The sequence below is a fragment of the Pleurodeles waltl genome, chromosome 8 (assembly GCF_031143425.1).
Source record: "Pleurodeles waltl isolate 20211129_DDA chromosome 8, aPleWal1.hap1.20221129, whole genome shotgun sequence".
Classification (NCBI taxonomy): Eukaryota; Metazoa; Chordata; class Amphibia; order Caudata; family Salamandridae; genus Pleurodeles; species Pleurodeles waltl.
The window spans coordinates 400,494,817-400,519,076 of record NC_090447.1 but is presented as its reverse complement, the minus strand read 5'-3'; the positions used below and the strand labels follow the sequence as shown (position 1 = coordinate 400,519,076).

The 24,260-nt window shown below is 38.6% G+C and overlaps 1 protein-coding gene across 3 annotated transcripts in view; it reads right to left on the bottom strand.

Moving 5' to 3' along the window:
• Positions 1–24,260, bottom strand: part of VWA3B (von Willebrand factor A domain containing 3B) — an 829,217-nt gene that overhangs the window by 753,728 nt on the left and 51,229 nt on the right. For all 3 annotated transcript variants that reach the window (XM_069204269.1, XM_069204271.1, XM_069204270.1), the window contains 2 exons: positions 7,759–7,847; positions 3,701–3,951 (listed from right to left, as the gene is read on the bottom strand). In XM_069204269.1, the coding sequence (XP_069060370.1) occupies positions 3,701–3,951; positions 7,759–7,847 (340 nt within the window). The remainder of the gene's footprint in view (positions 1–3,700; positions 3,952–7,758; positions 7,848–24,260) is intronic.

Here is a 24,260-nt window from a genome sequence, read left to right as displayed (position 1 = left end):
AAAAAACATTACATGAATATATGCCTACAAAAAATCTCGTTCTGTATTTAATGCCTACATTCATCCAAAATGTGTGTATATATATATATATATAACACTGGGTTAAATTACTGACACTTCTTCTTAGTCTAACTGCAGCAACTTTTAGGATGTAACAGTAGGATTAGGTGCACGTTGTAGGTTTTGTATGGAGATATTTTTGTGAGCTTTAGATTTTAGTATTCTATATTTTGTAGTAGATATTTAAGCAGCAGAATGTGTTTGCAGACTTTGTTTTCACATGCTCACATCCTGTTTGTATTTTATTTTAGTAGCACGTGTGGCTTACTACACAAAGTGCAGCTTGGACATGTTTAAAAGGGGAATGGTACCCTGACTTTTTATGAAAAAGGAGGGAGAGCCGGAACTAATTGCTAATGGAGTAGCCCAGTGGAAAGAAACCATAAACACCTCCATATCAGCTATTTTTAGGTCGAGCTTAGCAGCGACCTCACGCCCAACACTTTCAATCGTTCACGGGCTTGCCTTGGGGACCGACTGTAGAAAAGAAAATACATTTTATTTTAGTAGCACGTGTGGCGGAGTGCATGCACTGGTGAAAAAACTGCAATAATGGAGCTGCTATGCTTGAATGGTGTTATTTAATCTAATCATTATCATATATTTCAGACCTAAATTTATTTATAGAAGTTTTGCTGATCTGTCTTATATTTATACTGTACAATACAAGCCACGATAAAAAACAAAATAACCCACTATTTGGTTAGACTTATTGCATTCAGTTGTTGCACTTAGTTTAAGTAATAAAACTTAGGGCACAATATATTTTCTGGTAGATGGAGTATTCTGCCTTGGCCCGGTGGAGGACCTTACGTCTGCCAGGCTGAGACTCCTCCACCCAACATATTTTTAAATTACTGCCTACCTGGCCATCATGGCGGCTCCTCTCAAGGCATTTTACTGTTTGTTGTGGGGATTCGTTGGAAAGGATGCAGCCCTGTAGCAAACAGTATTCTTTTTTTCTTTTCAAAAAGAAAATTCAGAAATGGGTTTTTCTTTTTTTAAAGAAAAAGAGTAACGCTTCCCATGCCATGAGAAGCACAGCCATAGAATGTTTTTACAGTTCCTTACTGCCCAGTTTTACCGGGCAGTAAGGAACGGTAAAAAACTACTCATCTAAATTGGCCAGGCAGACATGTAGCCATTTCTCAAACAGCCCCTGGTGGGCGGACCATTATATTGAAGAGGAGGTAACTCTTGCCGTTGCAACGGAGTACCTCCCTGCCAATATACATAAATCAGGCCCTTAATCTTAGCATTGCAATTTTTAATTTCCCTATTGTCAATTGAAATTTACTTAATTCTCTAACTATCCTGATGGGCTTGAAATTATATTGTCTATTGTTCTTAAGGAATGATTGGCATTTCTGTAAATTACAGCCAGTTAGTATTTGTATGAACATCATGTACAAAGTTTATGTAGTAAAGCTTGTCATTCAAGGTCTTTAGGAACATAGACCATTTTGGCGGAAATCTGGATTTGCTATATGAGCAGTATCTCAGAAATTCAGATTCACATAAACTGGTGTTCAGAGAGCTATTTTCTGAGCTTCTCTGTATTGTGAACCAGCACTTGTAATTGGACATATGATTTTGGTTCTGTATGCAATCTACTTTAGGAGGTCATGGTTATTCCTAACATCTTCAAAATATGTGTGATTTTATTCCAGTACTTTGTTTTTCTGCCCTATTGCTGTTATGATGCAGAACTCTTCAGTAAGCACCCATCATTTTTGCCTCCAAAGCCAGCCTTTCACCTAGAATAGAGGAAAAGTATAAACTTTCCTCGAGACAGGATTGGCCTTTCCTACTGTGTTGTTCAGCCTACCGAAGGAGGGGCAGTTTCATCACTGAAACGTGCTTTTATAATGCAATGTATCTGAAGTCCATCCAAAATATGGCATACCCAATGGTTTTTTATTTATCCAACTCTGCACCAAGAGGAATGCCACCTCACATAGGTGCCATTTTAAAACTTTCCGGCATTTAGAAAGGTTTTCCAGGTTGTTCCTGGAAACCAGCGCCAGTCACAACATTCCGGACAAAATGCTGGAAACATTTAGTGGATTCCTTTTCTTCTCTTTGGTCAAATGCTCGCACCTTTGTGCAGTGCTTTATTTGTAAAAGAATAAGTGCAGGGATTCAATGTTTTTGCAGAGAAGACTGTGCCCAACTCTGCCGAACGTCAGTGTGCCAACACCAAAGCTGCATAGTCATGATTACACTTTATGCCTCTTTAATCCACCACTAGATACTCCTTGCTCCTTCATTTCACTCTTACTGGTTCATGTGTCTCCCTCTGTCATAGCTTTTAGATTGCTTGCTTCCTTCTTTCCCCAATCTGGACTTTTCCCTCTCTTGCTCAGGGTCAAAGTTTGATGAGGAAATATAAGTGGCAGTCTTCAAAAATGGGTTCTGGTGGGCCCCATCTGGAACCACCAGCTCCAGTTAAGCACGGCTGGTGTAATGTGACAGTGTTTCGTTTTTACTATGGGGCAATGTTTTCTACATGAACACAATGGTGTGAATGGAGTAAATCTTTGACCAATTCCAGAGCTGGAATGGGTTGGAGAGACGTCTAAGAGTTAGTGGGTGTTCCTAGACTTTTTGGGAAAATCCTACCCTGGAACACCCTCATCACCCCGCTGAGTGGAATTAACTAATGACCAATATTACAAGTCGTGGGATAAGGCTGTATATGAGTACAAGTACTTATAACTGGAAGGTCACCTTCTGTGCATAACTATCATCATAATTGAGCCTTTTATGCATACAAGTTAGACTTAGAGGCAAATGGCTTTTCCAATAGGACCACTTGCTTCTAAAAGCTGATGTAGTGTACTCCTTTTAGCTTTACATCTTGTAGTGCCCAACACCCATTTCATTTTTAACAGCGTTTTTTAAGCAACCAGAAGCATTTAAATATGATCACATTAATAAACCCTTGTAAATTTAGTAGAAGAGATTTTTCACTATTAGTATTTTCAGTATTGAGAAAAACATGTTTGCTATTTTTCTTCAAACGTGAATTAAATGGAAGAAGCATGAGTATGGAACAAGTGGGGAGATGATCAAGGCAAAGGAAAAAAGAAGTGTTTAACCAGATATAGGCAACTTCACGTCCAGGAGCTAATGCTTCCACTCAGTTCAAAATGCACATGTGTATTTTAGAGAAAACATATCAACTGTCTTTGAGATCTGCCGGGTAATGGAAGAACAGTTTTCTTTCTAATTTATTGCTCTTGTTTATTTGCCACTCTGTTCCGCCGAGCTTTATGACATCTCTGCTGTCAACTGGCCCTATGTCTTTGGGGTGCATTTCAGCAACTCCTGGACTTCCTAGGTACCACTAATTTGCAATGCCATGTACTTTGATTTTTATGTCATTGGTATGGGCTTACAAGTTTCAGCATGGTTAGTGCTATGTGGCTTGAGGTCATTTCACAACTAAGTTGCATGCACTGGCCAAAATACTCCATCATCAAAAAACCTCTATGCCTTGTAGTACTGCAGAAACTATTCTGACATTTACAATTAATCATATAAATATTCTCACAATGGAAGTGCATTCGCCGGAAAGTGATGAAGAACTTATAAGAAAACATGCAAGAGCAAGTGCCAGTAAATGCAGTATGCTTACCGAATCAAGTTAAAACGGGAAATGCGGGACACTTGCTCCCTAAGAACGAGGCATAGTGCATCTCGGCATATATCAAATTTCCTTCTAGACAAGTTTCCAAAATCAATAACAATGGTGATGGAGGGCTCCTGGATCACACCGAAGAGCTGACGGCTCCCACTTGTAAGCCAGTCCATTCTCTGTCGGTACAGCTCGACCGCTTGAGTCAATGACTCCACCTTCTGCAGAACGGTCTCGTTTCTGGCTGTTAACTTCAACGGTAACATAAAAGAAGTAAGAGGAAATAGGTGTGGGTTAATGTAGACATTATAGAGTGAGAAATCTGCAGAACTTTAGTGGCAATAATAAAAGCCTTTAACATTACAGACTGAAGATGTTATAATATTGAGGTCCCATTACACTAGATGTGAAGACACAGGTGACTAAAAAGATAATTTAGAGTTGGATAGTTCATCCATTTTACAAGGCAGAGAAGAAACAGTGCCTGAGCTAGACTTTGAGGGACAAAGTAGTGTTCATCAGAATGGCAGACAACATTACCTCCACCGTCCCAGCAGTGCTCCGTCTTTCAGAATTAGATATGACTGCTGACCCAGTGCTTATCTCTGTACCTTGAAAGGAACAGCAGTCAAAGCGGTTCTCTTCATGGTCCAAAAAGTTTGATGGACGGCCAGCATTCATTTTGACAGCCATTCACCAAACTTTTAAATATTTTTGTTCTTTTGGAAAAAAAATCCCAAAGTGCGAGTTTCTTTGTGAAAAATTAAAAACTAATGACCCAACACCCTGGGAGTCTCTCTTCAAGGGTGTGGGGGTCATTATTATCTTTTTGTCTGTCCCTCACCTCCAGGTTGTACCTGGCAGAACGGACCGAAAATAATTAGATTAGACTGTCCATCCCAAACAGGGTGAGCACTGTAACGCTCTTCCACCAATAGACCCTACTCAGTCAGGACAACTGAGGAAGCTGTCTGTTGACATTGTCAACAAGAGCTTCATTGATGTAAAGCTTACCGTCTGCCGAACTCTAAATTAGGCGGGCAGACCGAGAAGTTAATGGACAGGGTACTCCCTCACATTTGCAACAGAATACCCTATCTGTCAAACTCTAAATCAGGTCCACAGTCTTTTCTATGAACAAATATTTTGAGAAAGACATTGATCTCCATCGGGTGACATTTCTAATGCAGAGTGGAGTCCTCATCAGAGAATCCAAAAAACATACTCCAAGTAGCATATTTGCCAATGCCAACAATTCTTACAAGAGAAAGGGTTACCTAATGTAACAGTAGTCAAATGGTATCCTATCCAATCAGCTTTTATATGAGGAAATGCATGAAATCATGTTCAAATTTCTATGTATCTAGGGTTATACACTTTCAGACTAGTTAATATGAAGGTGTTTGCAGGTGTTTTTAAAAGTTGAACTCAGCTGGAGTTGGTGACACCCCCTAAGCGAAACAATCTAATGTTATCACAGTTTTACGTTCTAAATTTTACTACAGTGTCATCCAGTTTCTGTCTCGGAAAGATGCTTTAGAGTCAGTCCCACAGTGCTTTATGCTACAACCAACAAAGAATAAGAGTCCTTAGATTTCCCAAATGTCTCTACAGCTATTCCCTAACATCACCTAGTCCAGCCCACTGCTGACTCCATAGGATAAAAAAAACGCAAACCCTTCCTGAGCACTTCTGCCTTTCAGCTCACACTGGACTTGGGCCCACCATAACTGATAGACACCTGCTGCACAAAGTGAGTAAATGTCACTGCTGCCTTCACAGTGAACAGGGACTCGAGCTGGCAACAGCCCTTTCCTGCTCTATTGCTTTTCCAGCCTTTTACCTCTCACAGTTATTTACAATACTGCAAAGACAATGAGTGTGATGCACAGATCTCATCTGGAAGCCACAACGAGAACAACCAGAGAAAACAGTTCAGAATATTTACTCATAATAGCTACATTTTAAGTAAGTTAAAAGACAGGTTACCAAGGCCAAGTTAGCTGTTAGACCATCAAATGCCAGTGTCTCCCTTAACTTTGATTTGCATACACATTTAAACATTGCAAAAATGATGTTTGGTGCTATTTCCTAAATAAGATAAGCAAAAATAAGATTTACACAAAATGTTGCACTTAAACCTGCAGCTTGTATCTGACAGCTGCATTCACCACTCTGCTCAGTCATCAACGTTTTCTTTCTCCCTCATCGTCCAATATTCTTCTTTGTTCATCACCCACTGTCTACCTTCCATCGTCTCCTCAAAGCTCAACCTCTTCTTTTTTCTACCATATTCATTCCATTTGTCCTGTAAGTCCTCCCTTCCTGTCAAATTTCCAATCCACCTCCTACCACCCACATGCATGCACCTGTGTGTTGCCATGACAACCTTAAGCCCATATGTTTCTTACACCTCTCTTCCACTCTTACCACAAATTTCCATGTCACATTAATTCTCTTTCACACCATCACTCACTCACCCCTCTCTCATTCAATAGCTGAATTAGAAGCACTTTCTTCTGCTTATTCTCAGTTCACCATGTGAAAACCTAGTTTTCACATGGTGAACTTGGTTTGGATATGGAAAATACATTATATATATATATACATACACACACACAAACACACACATATATATATACACATACATATATATATATATATATATATATATATATATATATATATATACATATATATATATATATATATATACTCACTGAAAAATACAAAAGTTTGTGGGACATTATGCTTAGGTTGACGTTTTCCCCATAGATACTAGAAGCATATAACTGCTGAATTTCTATGGTTGTGTAGTTGTGTATGGGTAAAACACATTCTAATTGTAATATCCCTGTAACTTTTGTTTTTTTCAATGAATTTGTATGTTTTTTAATCGTTTTTTCCTCCTCCAGCCCGATCTGAGAAAGAAAATGGTGGAGCAACTTTCCACCCTGGTTGCGGCCCAGAAATCAGGGCCTTGCCCCTCCTGTTCCCCCAGAACTGCAGACCCTCTGGATCCGCAAAGGGTTCACATCCATTTCTTTTTTCTTTAATAACTCCAAAACGACTCAGCAAATATACACCAATTTACAAAAAGGGCTCCTTCTGGATCAAGAGTTAGCTTTCTGCCAAATGTGGTGTAATTCCATCCAGCGGTTCGGGCTGTAGTCTTTTTCAAAATCCCTATGGGCAATCGCATGGGGGAAACACAATTTGTGCCCCCTGCCCCCTCCATTTCAGTCCCCACTTGATGGATCATCTCAAAACTTTCCTTGCACAAGTTGGCAAAGTAGGGCACATTTTTAGGAAAGTTTAATAAATATTTGTCAAATGGCGCCAAAGTTATTACCAAACCAAAAACCACTTCATCTAGGAGAATTAGCACTGATGTCTAGGAAATAGCTTTTTAGAAGTCTGATTTTATTAAATAATTCATACTAAAATTGATGAACGTTATAACAATCAGTGTGTGTAGCATTTCTACTTCTATATGAGGATTATTGAATTGTTGATAATTAAATGTTTAATGAGTAATATATGATCTAGGTAACAGCTATGTATACTGCATTGGCCTCTATGATTGGATATTAGGTAGCAATACACACAGTGATAAGCAGAGTTGAGCTCTTCTTTCCCAAGACACTGATTGTATTCCAGTCCTACAATCCCAGCAGAAACCTTTTAAGGCATGAGCAAAGTGGGCAATTGCCCATGGCCCCCACCTTCCAGGGGTCACGTGAGAAAGTTCACCTTCTCTTAATGGGTAATAAAGTTTAAAAAAAGTTGTTCCAAACAAGGCCCCCCAAAACATTGCTTGCTCGGGAGCCACCAAAATCATAAGCCTGACACTGGAAAACAGAACCTTAACAAATTCCTCTACATCTCAGAGAAAAATCTCTTTAATTGACATTCTTTACAATAATATCTTTATACCCCCTCTGAAATTATGGCTTCTTGTTAATATGTTATTTCAAGAAAACAGAAGCAGATCTCAGGCTTCCAGACCAATGAGGTGACAATGTCTGAAACTTCAGAACTAGAATACCAATACTTACATTGTACACTCTGCCATCTTTACTGCGTTGACGAAAAAGACCATTTTCGTATCGAGAAGAGAGAGGACTTTCCAAAGTGCAGGCATAATCTACAAGGTAATAGTGAAAAACTGTAAACTATAACAAATTTAACTTATGCAGTATTGTGCTTCTCTTCATCACAGGACATAATAGCATCTTCTTGTAGTCCTCCTATTAGCATTCAGTATTCTAGATTCATATTAAATAGAGTTTATTCACAAAAAAGAGTACATTTATGTAAGTAGACTTACATCTAAAACATTTACTAAAGAGTGCAATAGTCTTATTAGTTACAAATCACATGATACAATGACGAAATAATCATCCATAATCTTTATCAATAATAATTTCACAAGAGCTAGGATCGCAACAATGGCAGCGCCTTGGCAATAGTGTTAAAATGGAAACATAATCTTTACCGGTCGTTCTTTGTCAAAGTAAACGACCACTAGCTTCTCCGGGCGCCCCTCTCTACTCTCCAGATTGAGGCACAGGTATCCTTCTGATGCTCTCTCTCTGCATTCACTCTCAGGAAAGCACAGGGTATGGCCAGACCAAGACTCTCTGTTCGAGACCTGCTTACCCAGGTAAGCAGGTCTAGGACAGGTGCCTTTTCAATGGAGCCCCAGCATCACATGTATTTGTACTGAAATGTACTGTACCTGGGAGGTAAGAGTTTCAATGTTACCGTGTTCATACCCATGCCTCTAGTCATGCCTGAACATACTTCTCCCGTAAAGGCAAAAGGAGAAACCACATTTTGCTACAGGTGAGATCAATCTGCATTCCCTTTCCCACACGGCAAATAAAATATTGCCATTTAATAAATAAGTTATGTTCAGGGTCAACATCCCATTGTCCATTGCTTTATTGAATCTAGACTTCCTGAAATCAATGCATTTCTAGGCTTCATTAAGAGTGCCTCAAAGTGGGATGCATAAAGAAGCTAGAGAAGTGTATGGAATTTATCAGGTGCAATTGTTATCACCTATTCTGTGTTTTGTTGTGAAAGTCATGCTGAATTCCATACTTACCGCACCAAAATCTGCATGTCTGAGTATTCACCAATAATTTTTTTCCAGTTATTCTGAGCAAGCATAATCTACTGAACTTTACCTTGGGAAAAATGTGGGCGGTGCTGCTTGCCGCAAAACCTGGAATCCTGGTATGTGAAGTGAAAGTAACTCATAATGTGGACTAAAGTGGAGGCAGCGCAAATAGCTAAGGTGTGAGCTCCAGTTACCACATGCCTTTTGTATAATAATAAAATCATGTCAGTCTCACTTCAACCACTTGGGACTGGATAACCTGTGAGGCATCCTATGATGCATCGAGGCAACTGGAGAGTACATGCAGGATTGGTGGGTGCAGTCAAGGAGTCACATGACATTATCCAGTGCGCATTGTAAAAGAATCACATTCCAGTAAGGGAAAAGCGTTGAATGCAGGGTCTACAATGTTTGAGGGAGTGGGACGATGCTAAGTAGGGGATGCAGAAGAGAAATTTGACATATGATATTGGAAGGAGTCCAGTTGTCATAAAAAGCACACTAAGGAATAGAGGAGAACAGCCATGCCAGCAATGTAGGATGTGTTTGAGATTGGACACATACATGGGGTACAAAATGGAAACTGCAAATGCCAGGGTAGACAAAGGACATGGGGAGAAAGGGGAGAAGCAATATGTCAGGCTAACATGAGTAATTTAATCTACTGTAATATCATCATATTAATGTTCTCTTTTGCTTAGACCCTAACCAAATGAAAACAAAATCTATCATCTAATGGCTTAAAGAATACATTTGTATCTCATGAAATCAGCTAATTATACGTCAGTTTCTACTTTACCTAATCTTTTTAGGGCTAATTCAACAATGGAGGAAAAGTAAAAGGTATTGCATTGTTGCTGTAAAATCAATCTGCTGCAGTTTACATCAGTGACCACCGCATCCTCCTAAGGAGGCTTAAGCATGTTGTGTTATGTGGTTTAGTCCTACAATGTAATTAACAAATTCTAGCAAATTGACTTTCACCTATTGAATCCCACAATGGTTGGTTATGTCTACAATGTTTTAACACTTATCTCTTAACTATGGCGTTTTTTCATAATGACATGATAGCAATGTATGAGTTACTTTTTAATATTCCCATTATGTCTGTGTTATTTTACAGGTTTAAAATGATCTTACAAAGCACCATTGCAAGGCTGCCTCTAACCGTGATTTGGAAAATCATTATGCAGACTTTACATGCCAAATACAATATGATTTATAAATATATTTTCATATAGAAATGATAGTGTTAGTAAAACACTGTTGGGTAAACAGAAAGAGTTTTAAATTACAAATTAATTTCATATAGTCATAAGATCAGTACTGTAGGCAAAAGCTAAACTAAAAAAAACACTTATTGCTAAGACTTTATTCATTTTGATGAAGAGTTCAGATGGTAATATAGAAGGGGACTCCCTCTTCAGGGGGAACTGATAAGATCAACTACGGGAGAGGGCTGCAAGTAAAGCCAGAGCTGTGAGGGTATGACATAGTGTCTCACAGTGCAATTGATATGGTACATTTAGCTAGGAAAAGTGGATGGTGTTTGGGATGTGTTCATTGGTGACAGGCTATGCCCAATTTGTGACTGAAAAACATTTACTTAGGTGGAAGTGTGGTGGGAGTGTGGGGAATATTTCAATGATTTGGGTGTGGATGTGGGGAGTTAGGTAAGGTTTATTACAAACATAAATTGTATACACTGTTTTATTTCAAACGTTTTTCCAATGTCTTGGGTAGTTCTGTTTTAACAATATTAAGGATTTACTACTATAAAAGAATAGTCTAAATGTAACTTAAGGAAATATTAATAAATTAATTCAATACATAGGGGGTTATTACAACTTTGGAGGAGGTGTTAATCCGTCCCAAAAGTGACGGTAAAGTGACGGATATACCACCAGCCGTATTACGAGTTCCATAGGATATAATGGACTCGTAATACGGCTGGTGGTATATCCGTTACTTTACAGTCACTTTTGGGACAGATTAACACCTCCTCCAAAGTTGTAATAACCACCATAGTGTTTTTGCTCCAAACATAATGACTGAAATTCTCCTGGAAATTATTTCTATTACAAACATCAAAACCTACTAGAAAGCACTCTAAATGAAAACTGTATCAATACAAATTAAATCTTTCAAGCAAAAATACTATTGGAGAAGCTTTTTTTTTTTTTAGTCATCAATGACTTGCCAGTATTAATAATATTATTAGTTACTACTAGTCATTCTGATAAGTCAGCTGTCCTTTTAAGTAGGGTAAAAACAATGGGATAAAATACTAATGATGGAAAAGCAATCAGGATGTCCATGTCATTGTTTTAGAGCTCTTCTATTTTCATATTTTAGAGTTGGCAACCCTCATGTTGAAGTAATTACATTTCAATTAAACAAGAATTTGTCAGGCTTTTTGGTACTGCTGTTTCAGATTTTGTAAATCTTTCCTTTGCTCACGTACCTCCTAAGCATTTTGAAGACTGCTGTACATCTTCATTAGAGAAAATAACACTAGGTCCAATCAAACCAAATAATTAGTGCTAAATGTGCCCCTTATATACTATCTAAAGTCCTGAAAAAAGTGATTGTGCAGAAGTTGCAACATAATTTAGAAACAAGAAATAGCGAGATGGCAGATTCTGCTCAATGTATTAGACTTAAATGGCTTTTGAGAATGAATGGAAAAACTGTGGTCACTGCTAATCAAGCCAACCTGTCGATCTAGGAACTACTGGATTGATTAATAGTCCAATACCATTGATCGTGAAAACTAATGTAAAGATATGGTGATGACAGTTACCATGAGGAACTGTTTTGTTTCTTACCCTTTTGTGCTTTTGATTAAAAATCAAGAATGGGCTGATGGGTCTAAATATTAGTGGGCATCTGGCATGGATTATGTTATATATAGTGTACCATTTGGCTCTCCTTTATTGCTTATCCTTTTTAACATCACCATTCAGACTCGCACAAATACCTTACACCAATAATTTTCAATTTGCAGTCATAGGCAGGTTTGAATGAGGGATCTGATTCCTTGAAAGGAGAAATTCCTGGTGAGATTATTATATTCAAAATAGAAAATTGAATAATAACAGACAATGGTGAGGTTGGAAATCCCCCACCAATTTTAATTCAGAATCGAATACAATTCCATTGTTTCACTTTTAATTAGTTATGGTTGCATGCTTTGCTGTTAACTGTTTTCCTGAGCAGGAATGATGATTATAACAATTGGTACACTAAGAAGGTTGTTAAGGATATGTGACCTGTCCCTCTCATAAGGACACAGGTCGAGGTGATCTCTGGCACTAATACTCCAGGCTAGAAGTGGTCACTTGAGGCAGTTCCTGTCAACACCAGAGCATTACGCGCTCTATTGGCGACTAGAATGCAAAAACCCAGCATTTTCAAAACACCGTAATTTATGCATTTTGCTGATATGTTGTGGTTTAACCTTTTGCACTGCAGAGTTCAATCCTGAAGACTGATTTTGAAAATGCTTACAAATACTGTTTCTTTGCAATGTATTGTTGCAGGTTTTCAAAGTGTGTTAGGGTGTGGCCCTTTTCCAGGGTCTTCCAGAGACTTTCCCTGCAGCATGCCTGGGCGTGGTTGTGGGCTGGGCCAAGACTCTATAAAAGAAGAGCCAGCCCAAATCCCAGTGCTCACTATTCAGAGGTCCCGGTGCAGAACAGCAGCTATTTCCAGAGTTCCTGTCCCGGTGGCCTATTTGATTTTCCAGTCCTCTGCTTTTCATGCTTCATTGGTGAATCTTGTTCTTGGGCGGTAAGACGGTAGTTGGGTTTATTCCCAACACCGTTTATTTTCAGAACTATCGTATTCTTGGGTCTAATTATTTATTTGATTAACATATTGCTTCGAGCTCAGAAAAAGTGCACTTCAGTGTTTTGTAGTGTTTACATGGGAGTTTGTGAATCGGCAAGACGCGCAATTCGTTTTTGTGGAAGTTTTGAAATTGTGTTTCATTGCGCGCTGTCATTTTTTAGCATACACATGGATGCTTGTGAATCGGCAAGCGGCGTGATTCGTTTTATGAAAATTTAGAACTTGTGTTTCATTACGTGCGACTATTTTTAACATGTACATGGATGTTTACGAATCGGCAAGGCGGTGATTCGTTTTATGAAGCTTTAAAAATTGTGTTTCATTACGCGCTACCATCTATTGACATTTACATGGAGGCTACGAATCGGCAAGACATGCGATTAGATTCAAGATAATTTTAAAGCTTGTTGTTTATTGTGCGCAACCATTTCTTGACATTTACATGAAGGTTTACGAATCGGAAAGACACACGATTCGTTTTATGATGATTTAAACCTTGTTGTTTATCACGCGCTACCATTTCTTGACATTTTGCATGGTGGCATTCGAGTCAGTAGGACGTGTGATTTTCTCCTCGAGTTTATTTTATGTTGTTCATTGTATACTACTATTCTAGGACATTTGTTTGGTGGTATTCGAGTTGACAAGTGTGTGATTTATTTCTTGAATTCTTATAATATTAAGTCATTGAAACACAATTCTTCCATACTGTTTACTATATATAAATATATATATATATATATATATAAACCTGTAAAGAGTGTAATCTGCGTTGAAAAACATTTCAAGAAAACATTTCAAGAAAACACAAAAGATCAGAGTTTCTAAATGTAATATTGTATGCTTCTATTATGCATGTTCTTTTTTCTGATTCATGCTTGAATAAGAAAGTTTTCATTTAATTTATCTTGATTCCATTACAGGTATCCGACCATCTTGGAACCTAGTCATTTTAAACTTCATTCTTAGATTGCTCATGTTTTCAGAATGACTATGCTTAAAACCTTAGTCTAGTATTGATTTTAGGTCATATTGTGTGTTCTAACCTTTCTTCTTACTATAGGTCTCCTTCCCATCTGTTCCCTTCCTAATCCCCTCTTCCCCTCTTGAACTCTCTCAGCATCTGTGATTTATCTATCAGAGTCTTGGAGCTGTTCAGTGGTGGACGTGTTGGGAACGTGCGCAGACCCCGAGGATCTGGTGACTCTGACAGTTCCTCAGGATTACATTGGATTAAGGAACACCACAAACCAATACAAACTTAAATGGGGCCAACAATGGTTATCATGTTAAACGTCCAGTGCTTTAATTTTGCTGTAAAGAGGAGGTCATTGTTCAAACAGTTGCTCCATAAGGATCAAGATGTGGCTATATTACAAGATACACAAATAGTGAGGAGGAATATAGCAAGAGTTCAATGTTTCTGAGCTCTGACACAATAGCACTCTAATTGACACAGCAAGACTAAAGAGACAGAGATATTACTTAGAAATGCTTTACAACTTGAAATAGAGAAAACATTTCATGGTAAACAAGGTAGGCTTTTAGAAATCAAAGGTATGCAATAGAACCATCTCAAGCTCTTCTCCATTTATATTCTTAATGATGGGAGAGAAAAATTGTAGTCTTTTCTATTTCCCCTTATCACAGATTTCACTAGAGGTGGGGAACTAATAGGAGGAGGCCAGAACAATATTTTGAATCCTGCCCTGGATTGATCTCTACTGAATACATGTTACATCAACACTCCTCAGTCATTGACATGAGGGGTATAAGATCTAAATCTCCTTGACAAATGATGGAGAGTAATACATAAAAGTGAATATACCTTTTATTCAAAGGCGCCCAAATCACACTCAAGTTTAGATTACCTATTACACAGGCATGCCCATGCTGCAACCGGTACTCTTGGCTATTACAAAGCTGAGGGTTCTTTCGGATCATTCTAATGCCAATTTGACAATAGTCTTGGACATACCAAGGAAAGTCCTGAGACTATCTATAGTGATCAATGAAAGACACATTCCTACAATTCTAAATACATTTCAACACATTACATCTGTGAAAAAAATTACACGAATCACCAATTGGGACATTATGTGGTATGAGAGAAAAGCAGTAAACAGGGGTAAATCAATTTTGAAGGTAGGTGAGATGACAAAGGAAAAGGAATTAGACCTAAAACAGAAGACTGTCAAATTGTCAAAGGTACATAAGACAATGAGAACAAGAACAACATTATTTACAAAAGAAAGTGGTCAGCTTGATTAGACACTGGTGAATGAAATTGCTTGAAAAAGGTTTATAAACAAATCTTTTATACTACAAGAAAGGCAATAAAATGAGCCACATGTTCAAAGTTAAACATTCTCGCAATAAGATACTTGAGATAATAGACTACGCAAGCAATGAAAATAAAACTGCCAATATCTTGAAGGTCTTTTAAGATGACTACACATCATTACATGTCTACTACTGGGACAGAGACCTCTGCCACAGAGATGGAAATCACCTTATGGAAAAGTATAGGACATTTAATAAAGTTCATTGTTTAAAAACGTAACTACAAATATTTTAATGTAGAATGTAAATTAATTCAAAATATATACTATTAATAATAAAATAAAATGTACAGCTCCCATGCAGGCCTATTTAACATTGACTCACTAAGGCACTCTGGTGGATACTTCATTTTTATTTTTATATAATGACATTTCTAGTGTAGATCGTTCAACAAATGTAATAAAGCACATGGGGTGTAGATCTAATCTACATACACTGGTGCTGTCATAAGTAATCATAAAGATGCCTGCCCTGTACTTTACTCTTTATAACATAATTGTATTTTGCTCCTGAACTATGATTTCATACATCTACTCTTTGCATTATTGCACATAAATCTAGTCCACACATTTCAAATAGAGGAGAAAAAGGATGTTTCATCATGCTCTATAAATATGTGCATGTAATATCTTAAACCTACTTCATTTGTATCATGCAACCCCCTACATACACTCATAACAGCCATCACATGCACTCCAGTCACACATCATACAAGCCAACAACAACAGATAGTGTTGAGCTGTGAATGTCCCCTGCAAGGTGAATGTGTATATACCTCTGCCCTAAACGCCCAAATGAAACGGGTATCCTGACTTCTTATTTGGCTCTCATCTGAGCATGTACACAGTCACACCACCATACGTAAAACACGGGTAAGATTGGCTGCAGCATCCTGAGTTTCACTGGTCTGAATTAATTTCTCTCCAAACCCATCCATGAAATGGTTACAACTTGAAGCCACCTTTTCTAAATGCCTCAATTATGTCATTAAGGGACTGATTGACACCTGTTTTTGCTTGGACAAAAGTAATCACTTCTTTGGTTGTATCAACTTATCTGAATACCCCATATGCCAAATGTTATAACCTGTAAATTATAGTCCTTCTAAGAAGTCCTAAAGAGGCCTTGGAAAGTGTACAAGCCACAGCACATCAACTATTTAGCTTGATGAGTGTCTGAAGCTTAAAGGGAACTTTAAAGGACAACTGGTTTTTATAACTCAAACTGTGACCAGGATAAAGTACTCTTTGCTTGGAATTAGCACTCCCTCATGGTATAAAGAAAGAACACAAGAAAGAATGTGTTATATCCATATAATAACTTACAAGGACTGAATGTGATGAAATAATTAGACTAATACAATGTCAGAAATTAGATTTTTTGTGTGTTATTTTGTAGATAAATCTGCTGAATAAATAATTTGATACGTTCCTTGTTCTATAGGTTTGCCTCTGTTATACTGCATACAACTAATGAGGAAGAGATATAAGGTACAATTTAAAAAATTGAATTCAAGTAATGATGTACCAATAATATTATTGACAATGATTGTGGTTTTGTTTTTATAGTAAACTGATATTAAATGATTGCTTGCGAAATGCTTTTTGGTGTAATATATTCTCATTTGGGGCTGGAATCATGCTAATCTAACACATGCGCAAATGCATAAGCACAATTCTGGTAATGGAAAGTTCAAAACCTTATCTGTGACCTGGAGGGGTGCACAAAGCATTCCATCATAGTGGGCACAGGGCTACAGTGCATACCCCGGATAAATCACATATAGTGGTGGTTGCAGCATGTTGAGTTTTTGTGGATCATTAGTGTGACCAGACCTATTTCTCCATGCAAGGGAGTAAGAGTCTACTGGCCTCTCCCATAAAAATATCACTGGTATGTACACCCCACATCCTTGTGCTGTCATTCCCTGTGAATGTCAAAAGTATGCATGTGCAACCTATTTGTAGCACATGTTTGCTAGGAAGACTCTGTATGGTGAGAGACTGCGTACTGAGACCAGCAAAATCCTTTTTGGATGGGCCCTGGTTTAGCATGACATAGATAGAGGTTGGATACAGATTTCCCAGACCATAGAAGCGTAGTATCTACATTCCTGTGGCCAAAGGGTGGACCCCAGACACTGCAGTGAGTGAGGATGGAGACACGGCTCCCCTTAGAAATTCAATAAGAATCTTGTTGGCAAAAGGCTGCTGATTAGTCCTTCCTTAGCACTGCAATTTGGTAGATGGTAGGGGTAAGGGAGAAGACTGCAGTTTCTGTTGTTCAAGGTGACAGAGTTTTTAGGCATTGCCTGTGCTTTTTTCTGCCCCCAATCACAGCTTCAAGAAGCCTGATGGCAGCCAGGTACAGTGTTCTCTATTGTGCCCTGCTTTGGGGTACTTCTACTCAGTGCCAACATCATTGCTACTTGCCCACCTTCCACAAAGGCAATGCTTGAGAAATATCCTCAATTTCTTACCAGGTAAGAAATTGGGTCATTAATTGATTAGTTGAGAGTGGTGAGAGCCCCCACTCAAGTAATAATCCCAATTCTTATCAGGGTAAACCACAAAAGCCAATAAATAAACCTGTGCTTAACCCTTTAGTACCCTGGCACAGAAAACAGTCATGTTTAACTTAGAGACAATATGTAAAGTGTTTATGTAGCACTCAAACTGTAATAAAGTGAAAACACAACAGAAGTAAAATCCCAAATTAATTTAATAAAATAGCTTCAACTATATCTCCACAGGAATTTTACAATAAACATTTGCCAATGGAAGAGGAAGTAGAAGAGGAAGTCAATCACTTTGTAGTGTAGCCATTTTTAATATAGCTTTTGCGCGTTTGCTTAAAGCATTAGGCCTCTGTGCACTTTGCTCCGGATGCATTTTATTCAGCCTCGCACTGTTATTTTTCAATAACCAGTTTCACGGTCTTGTTTTATTTTCTTCTATCACACTGTTTAGCTTACTTCAGCACCGGAGTTCTCAAACAATACATTCTTGCTCGCTCTGTGCTTCAGTCAAGGATACAGTCTGGTACATTGCCGATAGACGTGGTAGAAGTTTAGTCTTTAGGGTTCGTAGAAAGTACACATTCTTACGTAGGGACGTTTCTTAGAACACCGGTGTGTTAGTTATAAAAACACTTCCTAGTCCTGGTACACGTAAGAGGAAGATTCTGACCAGGGAACCACAACTAGACGCTGACTGCCCTGTTGCATATGCTGATCCTGATCACAGGCCTTTGCTCAGGTATGAGGGTTGATGTCCTCCCGGGGGAACCTGAAAGGCAGGCTTAGAGCTTAACATGCTGTGCTCAAAATAGAACTTAGAAGAGAGAACGTACTATAGTAGCACTATGATAGTGTTATTCTTATGTTTCAGTCTCCTCGTTACTATTTCAATCTTACTGTGTTGTATGGTTCCGGTTATTGCGGCTCACGCCTTGTTATCTAAAATGCAGTCTTTTTATTAAACTAATCTTTAAAACTCAAACTGCCTTTGTCATTTATATATGAGACCACACTGTGTATGAGAGAACTGGTTGGGATCTGAGTGACCACGACTTCCCTGGGAAGCACTAAGATGTCATGCGCTCGGTTGCCCAATTGTCTCTTCCCTTTGGGAGAGATGAGGCACTGCTAGTTAGCCAGAGCTCAACCCGGATTTGGGGTGACAAGGGTCCTTTGCCGTGGGTTTGACTTAGTCCCCCACACTGTGAACGATCCTGCCACCCAAAAATCCAGTAGTCTCATTAGGATAATGAGAGCCTACGCGACAACTTACTTCCTTACCTGTTGCAAAGTGATAAGAATGATGGATCACTGGAAGAGGTACAACTGCCACTTGAACTGACTATTAACAAAGAAAAGCTATAGAAGTTATGGAATGATATTGCTATCTATTTACACTGACTCCAGGGTTTACACCTCTCTCTGTGCCACCACAGATACAGGGTGTATTTTGCAATTGAAGAGAAATGTTTACTGGATTTTAGATGGAGTCGAGGATAATAAACCTGTTTTCATTTTGGCAAAATTTTACATGAATAATGTGATATACTAGAATAACAATGTTACTTGAGAACAATTATGTTTTATTACTAAATACCCTCAGTTTCCAAAATCATAATTAAATACCCTCCGTTTCCAATATAATTGTTAATACAGATATTTGGGTTGTATTAACTGAGAGACATGACCAGATATGCGTGTGAAATCCAGAAAGACTCAGAATATAGAACAGAAATGAGTCAATTTATTACCAAGGAACAACAAGTAGCCATCACCAAAAAATGAAAAGTGAAGTTCACTCTATCAAAAAAATCAATCAAGTAAAAGGATGCACCATTTTTTATAAATATATTCCTTAGTCCTGGCCCCTTGATATACCGCTGTAAACAAATTGTTGTTCAGAGGTTTTCATTTTTGATTTGTGTTTATGGATCATTAGAGAAGTAATTTAGCTTGAGTAGACATTGCTAATCAGGGCCGATTTTTTCTGAATTACATTTTTAAAAATGGTGGATGTGTTGCAGTGATGATGTAATATTATATGAACCATGAGACCTATATACTTCACTTTGGTGTCAAAACTTAGGTTTTGGGGGTCAAGTAGTGTTATAGAGACAGAAAATAATTCCTCAGAGCATCTCATCTGCCATTTTCCAAAATGGCGGCTCTATAATGATGTGTTTTAGCCATCATATTGGTAAGTTATTTTATTTCATATTGTTTTGTTTCAGGTTTTCCATTGATTCAAATTCATAAACATGAGGGCAGCAGGTGGTAGCAGAGGATCTTTACCTCCTGACAGAGTGTTGCTAACTACAAAATCTGAGGACTCCTTCAGCAATGAAAAATGGGTCATATGCCAAACTAATCTGAAAGAAATGCTAACATCAACTGTGACTAGACAAAAGAGAGTTTGAAATGCTGCAGAAATACGGCAAGATGAAGTTCTCAAAAGATTGAAACTGGTGGGTGAAGAGGATCAAATATTTTATCATTGTAACAACAAGTGCTACAAGTCATATACAATGGAAAAAGCCTGGAAAAAAATCATCCAAAAAAATGCTGAAACAAGGGAATCACAACAAGAATCAGCGTCTTCTGAAAAATCGACAACAACCAAACCCAATGCCCATCCTCTTAAAAGATCGATGGGTACCCCTCGTCCATCTCCAGCAACTGATCAGAAGCAGAGGATCTTCAATGTGTTATCTGTGGTTTAGCCAGAAGAGGAGCCAAAGGGACTGACGAAAGAACAAAGTACAGAGTATGTGAGTCTCAAAGGACAAACATGTTTTTACCTGCAGCTAGTTTCTTCCAAAATTAAGTTTTTAGCCAAGTAGCTGATCTAAAAAGCGAGGTGAATGTATTTCCAGCAGACCTGTATGCCCACCCTGCATACATTCAAAAATATGAATGTACAATGAGCTCCCAGCAGCAATGTAACCACCAGCCTTCAGTTAAGTTTGCAGTCTATGAAAAAAAAAATTAGGTTTTAAACTCACTCCTAAGTGCGGGCTACAGGTTCACACTCAGTGAGATCAGAGAAATAATCGTCAACATTGATGAAAATGTATTGGTCCATAATAATGAAATTAAGATTTTTCTGGTGAGAATATACAAAGACAGAATTTGTTTTTGTCAGTCCAACAGAAAGAATGAGCCACTTATGGTGTTCTCAGCTGATTGGACTCCTGAAGTTCTTGCTGCAAAATAAGATCACAGGATGCAGTAAAATCAGGAGAAGCCATTTTAAGAAATGTCCTGAAAGATTTAGATTTTGGACATAATGACAAATTTTGTGATGTCCCAGAGATCCGCAAATCATGGGAGTCAACAAGGATGGCTGATGTTGTCTTAACATTTTTTACATCATTGTTTAATAGCAGCAAAGCAAAACTATTACAAACTAAATGTATTGAGTTCAGAATAGAAGCCGATAACATGGATGATGGGTTTGAAGATATAAGCAAGAAGTAGAAGACAACCCCATTAGCCAACAGACTTATGCTGTGCAAATGTACTGTCTTTTCCAAGTCATGTTTTATGAATTACATCATGGCCAAAAGAAAACTCCGCTACACATTATGACTGCCCACGCAATCTATTACAAGTACAAAAGTAGAGAGCTAATCACTTCAGTGAATAGGATTTGTGTATCAACAAGTTATAATGACTTAGTATGGAGCAGGAACTCGGTAGCAGCTCATGCAGTAAAATCTTGGGAATCCAACAGCACACCACTGCCAATTCACTTTACCAAGAAAGGATTTACAATTGCTGCTCTTGATAATTTTGATTTTGAAGACAGTCCTTATTTGTCTGGAACATCCAACACACATGATAATGTAATGGTGCTTTTAAAAGACTGTACCAATGAAGTAGCGCTGGAAAACAAGCTGTGTCAGCTGTAGGCATACATAAAAAAACCAACTGCCTTGCCAAAATCACTACAAGCCATCAACACTTCCCAGTCTACCAGAAAGTTTCAAAGTGGCTGAGGAGATGGATCTTCGTCTACCTAAAGCTGCGGGCCACAAAACTGATTTAACTGAATTTATCATATTGCTTATTCGGTGTGGACTGAAGGATAAAGAAAAGCCAGTTCCTCCCTAGGATGGAATTAATCCTCTGATCTCCCAAAATACTGTCCCACTGAAGAAGGTTGGGTTTTAACCAGTAACACCATCTCCAGTCACAAACTACTCAACATGATGGACATCTCTAAAAGACTCCCAAAAAATGTGTGCCTCAGCTTCAGGACCGGCCTATCCTACCAATTTTCTGCAAATAAGGTGTTTTCCGTATTGTAGCTGACATTTTCATGAGCAATCCAGTAGAATAATGATCTTTATCTAATGATGGGCATTTTCCGCATAACAAAAGTTGTGTTGCGGTGTGCAGGAAGTTATCTCAGTGGATGTGCCATAAACAATGCACTTCTTGAGATGGAAATCTTTGGAAGCAAAACTGTGCAGTCAGTATTGAGTGGAACTCATTGTGTTTGTTCGTTACAAGGTTTGCTCATGATATCTGAGGCTATAGAAACATTGAGTTGGAGTGCTTCCTGGATCAACAATGACAAATTAGGTTTTGCATATCTTATCTCAGAAGTGAACAAGGCACAGGATGCATTTCCATTCAAAAGACATAATGCAAAGGCAGGCAATGTTCAAATGCACTCAGTTCAAAAACACAAAAACAAGTTTGTAGAGTTTGTCAAAGAATGTGAAGAACAATCAGAACTTTCCAAGTTCTGGGGAAATGTTTTACACATGATAACTCTAGTGAAAAACTTGGTACGTGCTGAACAGGAAGGTAATTGGGAGCTGCACGCGGAGATTGTGGAGTCACTGATTACTGTGTTTCACAAATTTGATTGCATAAACTACCTAAAATATGGGTCCTGGTATTTGGAAACAGTGAAGAAGCTAGAGGTGGAAAAGCCATACTTCTTTGGAACATTCATTGAAAGACATTTTGCGCCTGCCTACCACCATGGTTTTGCCGCGAAGACCATGGCGGTAGGCCCTACCAGTGACAGGGAATTCCTTCCCTGTCACTTTTAGGAGGCTCACCCACCCCCCAAACACTCCCCAGATGCCCTCTTCCATCCACGCTACCCCCTTCCAATCCCCCAACGCCCATACATGCACACTTATCAGACACAGACCACACATACACACACTAACTCACACTGGCATACACGCATTCATTCACAAATGCATCCATTCATTCTTGCACACATCCGTACACACATTCACACTGACATGCAGACACGCATTCACATTTCCATTCTTACATGCATTCACACACATGCATACACCCATGCAAACAACACTACACACACAGACGCATTAACGCACACACTCACACATTCATGCACACAACCCCACACACACACACACAACACCCCCGCCCCCACCCCCTCCCCTGTCGGAAGCCTAACTTACCTGCATCCAGGGGGTCTTCTGGCAGGGGACGGCATGGGGCATTGCTACTGCTAGCAGCGCCCACCAGCAGAACACCGGCAGGCCATATCATGTGCCACCTTACCACCATCCGCCAGTATGGCCACAGCTGGATTTCCTCCTTTCTTGTGGCGGAAATCCAGCTGTAGTCATAATTAGGTGAATGGATGGTAGCCGCGGCGATGGTCTTTTGGCAGCCGTCGCCGCGACGGTAGGCGGCTTTTACCGCCAATGTTAAAATGAAGGCCTTAATCCCACTTCACATTCAGTACAAGAAACTTGACCCAGAGATGCCCAGTGTTCTTCTCAATGCACATATTCTTACTGATGATGACACTATAAGCAAAATTGGAACAAAGCTTGGAGCTTTAACTGCTAAACCTGTGAAGTTTCTAAAAGGGGTTGCTGAGACAGAAGAAGCATGTGTCTTTAAAGACAAAGAAAAATACTGTGTGCCTGTGTGGAAAACATGTTCTGACTGTCACAATTCTGACAATCTTCGGTACAGCGAGTTCAACAGATCAGTCCAGCTAAGTGACCTTCCACCAATGTTATATTCTGTGCGTGGACACATTAAAAGGGCATTTTACTTGATCAGAAGATACATAAATGTTTTGGATCATGCATATTTAGAGAAAGATCTGTGTGAATTTGGTTCGGGAGATATTGTTGGGGTGCTAAAACCTATGAAATTTCTAAAGCCTCTATCCACAGAACTTAGACGTACATGTACTTTCAAAACCTGTGCTACAAAAAGATGTCCCTGTCGATGTCCTCTCTCAAATGTTCAGGATTCTGCAAATGTACCACAAGTGATTGCCAAAACAAATAAAGTGAACTATGAAAATGTGTCTAAAACAGGAGTGACAAACATTATTTTTTTCATATTCAGATCATAAACATTGTTTGGTGTATACATAAAAGATTTTTAAAAAACATTATTATTTGTTTCATTTCTATATATGTATCAGCTTTCTCTATTAAAGCCACCATTTTGGAAGGTGGTGGAAAGGTTGCTCTGAGAAGTTATTTTCTGTCTCTATAAGACTACTTGACCCCCCAAAACCTATGCTTTGACACCAAAATCAAGTAGATAGGTCTCATGGTTACTGAAATATTGCATCATCACTGCAACACATCTGCCATTTTTGAAAATGCCATCCAGGAAAGTTGGGCCAGAATTAGCAAACTCTACTCAAGCTAAATTACTTCTCTAAGAATCCCAAAAAAAACTTGGACAACAATTGTTTA